The 4,975-nt window shown below is 44.6% G+C and overlaps 1 protein-coding gene across 5 annotated transcripts in view; it reads right to left on the bottom strand.

Annotated features, from left to right (window-relative positions):
* Window positions 1-164: 164 nt before the first annotated feature.
* Window positions 165-4,975, bottom strand: part of fam13a (family with sequence similarity 13 member A) — a 54,145-nt gene continuing 49,334 nt past the window's right edge. For 3 of the 5 annotated variants that reach the window (XM_030351144.1, XM_030351145.1, XM_030351146.1), the window contains 4 exons: window positions 3,480-3,563; window positions 2,449-2,648; window positions 1,987-2,088; window positions 165-1,661 (listed from right to left, as the gene is read on the bottom strand). In XM_030351144.1, coding sequence (XP_030207004.1) covers window positions 1,538-1,661; window positions 1,987-2,088; window positions 2,449-2,648; window positions 3,480-3,563 — 510 coding nt within the window. In that variant the 3' untranslated portion in view covers window positions 165-1,537. The remainder of the gene's footprint in view (window positions 1,662-1,986; window positions 2,089-2,448; window positions 2,649-3,479; window positions 3,564-4,975) is intronic. The other 2 variants (XM_030351147.1, XM_030351148.1) reach the window with 1 other exon arrangement.

The following is a 4,975-nucleotide window of genomic DNA, read 5'->3' as shown; positions in this document are numbered from 1 at the left end:
CCCTTTCTCCCCATCTTTCATAGGTCCGATAGAATTCTCTTTGGATTTGTTCGCTGTGAATATGTAGGCTATGAGTTTCTCAAGGAACTAGATCTTGAAACAGCGATACATTTCATAGCAACCAATCAAGTTTCCAATGAAAAACCAACGCACAGACACTCCAACGAGTTCCAGTAAAAATATCTTTGCTTTAATAATATGTATTTACAAAATACAAATATGTACTAAAATGTACACGCCCAAATGCACTAATAATTCGCCAGTGTTTACATTCATAAAACAAACTTCACACTGTTAGTTATCCATTTTGGAGGAATAAAAGGAGAGAATAAACACAAAGATGTATTTACAGAACCAAGAAGCCATAGAAATGGCTGTGTAAGGAAAGCAGCAAGCCTTAAATTGCAGGCAGCAGAGGATTGGATCAATGGATTCAAAGGATTTATCAGTCATTGTAAAATGCCTCTTCATGTTCATCAACGTGAGCAAGAAAACGATTATTTTAAACACAAAAATAGCTTATTTTTACATTAAGTAAGTGGTAAGGAGAGGGAGCAAAACAAATTTAGGGAGATACACAAGCAGATGCATAATCTACAGGTTTACCATTCATCAAAAATAAGGAACAAGCTACATTATTGATTATAATGATCTTCTACGCTATTTTAATGTGCAATCTGAACACTTGATTCATTGTCTTTGGGACACATTAACAGAAGATATCAAACCACTGGCTCTGCATGGCAAACCTTTTTTTGTGTGAGCAAATCACTTTCTTAGTGTAGTATCAATAATGTTGCACACTCAAAGACACACAAAAGTATGGCATCAATTAACAATCACATTTACAGATCCATTCGCTTGAACAAATACTGTCAAACCGATCGGTTGGTAGTCATTCAGATAGAGGTCTCCCGTACAAAAATACACGTCCAATCTATTACTCAATTTTCTTATATCCTTCTTTCAAAAATATATTCACCAACTCTATAATTTTACTTAGAGATATTTTCTTAAGACTCCACAATGCATAACAAAAATAAATGTATTCCATAGCGCCAAAAAAGAAACAACTATTCCTAAAAGAACAAACAAACATTTAAAAAAAGGAATAGAAATAAATTAGCTACAATGAACGTGACTCTACCTAGCTACCTAACTATTTTTAAGGGCTACTTTTAGACATTTCGGTCGGTTTTGATTGACAGGAAGCAGCACCTCTACCCTGGGGGATGGGAGAAGCCAAGGGCCTGCAGGTCTCCCTCACGTCTTCTAGGGAACACTGACCCCAAGTGCCACAGGTTTGGACCTCCGCACGCTTCAGCGCAATCACAGAGCAAAAAAGGGGAAGAACAAAACTCGTCCAAAACAAACGCTCCAACAACAGATCCGACACAGGTTCCTAGAAGCTGAGGTGTTTGTTGTTTATAAAAGGTTTGTCTTCTCAGGCTGGTGAATTCCTCTCGTTTCTTTTTAATCCGTGGAGACCCAACGCTTTTCATTTTCGAGTCCTTAGGGTTTCGTCCGTTGTTCCATCTCATTTGAACTTGGTCGCGTTTCTTTTGCTGATCAGGACTTCCAGCAGTTTGAGCTTGGCCTTCACGTGTTTGTATTCGTTATACTCCACCGCCAGAGGGGACCGGTCCTCCTTCTGCACATTCCTACGGGCAGACATTGGCAGGAGACCGCGGTCATTTAAAAAAAAACACAAACATCGCCTTAAATGTGAAACGTGGCTCTCACATAAAGATATAACGACGTGGATGATATATCGTCTCGTAACAAAAACATCGCCTTAAATGTAAAACGTGGTTCTCACATAAAGATATAACGACGTGGATGATATATCATCTTGTTTGCAAGGCAACACATATTTTTACGGCTGTGTGTGTGTGTGTGTGTGTGTGTGTGTGTGTGTGTGTGTGTGTGTGTGTGTGTGTGTGTGTGTGTGTGTGTGTGTGTGAGTGGAGTTCTGTTCTCGTTTACCTTCCATTTTCTCTAAAGAACTGGTCTTCGTACTCTCTTAGATTCTTGCGGATTCTCTTCTTCTCCTCTCTGGTTTCTTGGAGCTGCTCCAGCAGTTCTTGCCTGCGAAGGAGAGCGAGCAGCAACAACCGGTCCCAAGGTCAAACTTTATTATCCACAGTGCAGAACAACACGGCCATGCAGTACAGGTAAGTTCTAACGACAAGGCGAGGGTTTTCGTTAAGCAAGTCAAAACAAAGCAACATGCAACGCAGTTGTAACACATACTACAAAAAAAAAGAAGTGAAAAAGTAACAAACGTTGAATCTTCATAAAATAAAATATGAGGTGCATCAATTGTGAAAGATAAAAAAAGTTTAAAGACCAAGTACGATAAAGGGACTCCCTGGTGAAACTTGGCAGTAAGACCAGAGTCACTCATCAGTGACTCTGCATCTCTCTCCCATGGGCGAGCTAGCTTACATGGTGGCCGAGTGCAGGTTGGACAGCCTCATGTCGTGCGTGGTGCTCCTGGAGGGCGACAGGTCGTCCACGGGGGAGATGAACCCATCCGCCTCCTCCTCCAGCTGGTCAAGGAAGCCCAGCATGCTGGGGTTGGGCCGGTCCGACACCGGGAACGAGGGCTTAGAGTCCCCGTCCTCCTCAGAGCCGTCCTCCTCCTCCTGGTAGAGAGAGAGAGAGAGAGAGAGAGAGAGAGAGAGAGAGAGAGAGAGAGAGAGAGAGAGAGAGAGAGATGGTGACTACGGGTGATTGGAGAGCACAAACGGCGAGCACTGCCGCTAACTAGCGATTAGCAAAGGGATTAGCACCAAGTCCCCCGGTCCGCCACTGACACCAGGCAGTGTTAGTTGGCTGGGTTAGAGGATCAGAGGCGGTACAACACTGGTTCACAATCCACTCTCAGATCCGGTCCACTGCAACCAAACCCAGAGTAGGAGAAAAAGTTACGGTTTATTTTGGCTGGGTTGGAAAATCAGTAGATCACCATAAGGTTTGTATTTTATTGGAATTGGTTCCTATTTGATCTCAGTCGTTGATAGAGATTAGACACGCCGTGAAACTCACCGTGTACCACACCTCGTCCACCAAAGCAACATCAACCCACATCCAAGGAGCTAGTCAAGCGTCACACACAAGGCCGCTACGGGCCTTCTCCACCTAGCAGCCACCTCGTACTCAACGCTAGCGCGGTGAGGGAAACTGAGTGCGGAGACCCGCATTCAGTTTAGCTAAGTCCCACTATGGAACCAAGATGGCGTCTAAGTGAAGAAGGCCGCTATTGATTGGATTCATTTCTACGATTAACGACACTATCGGGAAACCGCACAACCGAAAGGCACTCTCCCAATCAACAGGCAGCATCCGGTTTTTAAAAAACGATCATGATCAGGGTGAGGTCGGGGAGCGATTGGGTTGGGGTTTGAGAGGGAGGAGGGGGGGGGGGGGGGGGGGTGCAATCTGATGGCACTCAGATTGCTCAAGTCGACCGTCACCTTGATGTCATCGAAGAACAGTGCGGGAACGCCCTCGATAATGGGCTGGAGGAGCGGACCCCGCCGCTTGCTGGAGGGGGAGCCCTGTGTTGGGGGGGGAGGGGTGGGGGGGTTACAATGGGGGCCTAACATCATGTACTGGTTATGTCAATGGGGAAAGAGGTCTGCTTCCAGTGGGACGGACAGAATGCCAAAAGCGCCTGCTGGGTAGCGGTCCATCTGGCGCTGCGTTAAGAGGATGTACTCTCGGCACTGTGCATGTCAAATGTCCGAGCGCGTTCCCCTCACGTTGTCTAGCGTGAGCCAGGTTTGAGCTCAACACAGGCTGCCTTTTTCTCCCCGGAGCGAGGGAAAAGCTGGCCAACACCAGATCTCTACAGGAAATTGTCTTGGAAAAAACAGGGAACGGTTGGGGCAGAAGCGGTCCTCTTCCCCACTGGGGTCGGTACTGTGACCCACGGGACCCCTGGGGGAGGATTAGGACCCATAAGCAAATTAATAAACAACAGGAATTTCTATTCGCAGAGTGGGGATTAGCGGGAGGGAATTATATAATGAGCTGCTGCTGCCAAGATCCTGATCAGAGCTCACTTTGGAACAAAATATGATCCTATAGAATACAAGGACAGAGCCAGGAACAACATCCCTGACATGGTTTAGTTAAACTGCGTAAAGGGAAATAGGCATTGCTTTGAATGCACTGCAGAACTTTTTGGGGGAATTGGACGAAATACAACCCAAATCTTTGATGGAAATAAAGCTCTTTGTGGAGATACAAACGGCTGACTTTATCAGGACACAGCGGTTGTCAGTTGCTGTTAATGGTCCACTGGGAGACTACAGTTAGACCAACAGCTACAATGCCCTTTAGAGTTTCTAAGGCCCTTAAAACCCACCGATTCCATCTTGCTTCCACCACTTAATCCCTCCACCCTCCTGTTTCTCTCTTTTAAAGACCCAGTGAACCCACTGTTTCTCAGCTAGAATTCAGTCACTATGAGACTTAAAAAGAAATGTTTTGGGTGGAGAGTTTTAGTAAAGAGGGGGGCATAATATCCAAATGGTTACGACCCACGTTGTTGTCGTTGTGTATGCGCGTTAGAATGAACGATGTTGTATAAGAAATGTTCCACAAGTGACGCGGACATTACATAAATCGCTGCTCAAATGTCAAAGAAAGCCACAAGCGTTCAGAGTGGGAGTTCACACAGTGTTCTGGGGAGAATGAAAAAAACATAGGATTTCCCCCATTTGTTTTCTAAATTGGAGACTTATTTCAGTTACAACAATAAAATAGCATAGCTTCAGATTGACGTTCATATAAGACAAATGACAACGTAAAATAAACAACTTTTGTGTTCACTGGCTCTATAAATGATCTCCATTGTTCATGTCTTTTTTCTATGTTCTCCTGTAAAGTGTTTTTGGAAACCAAGAAAAGCCTTACAGAAACCAGACGTATTTATATTATCAGTACTATGCTTACCCTTGAGGAA

This window comes from Gadus morhua, chromosome 3, assembly GCF_902167405.1.
Source record: "Gadus morhua chromosome 3, gadMor3.0, whole genome shotgun sequence".
In the NCBI taxonomy this organism is placed as follows: Eukaryota; Metazoa; Chordata; class Actinopteri; order Gadiformes; family Gadidae; genus Gadus; species Gadus morhua.
This window is presented reverse-complemented; position numbering and strand designations above follow the sequence as displayed.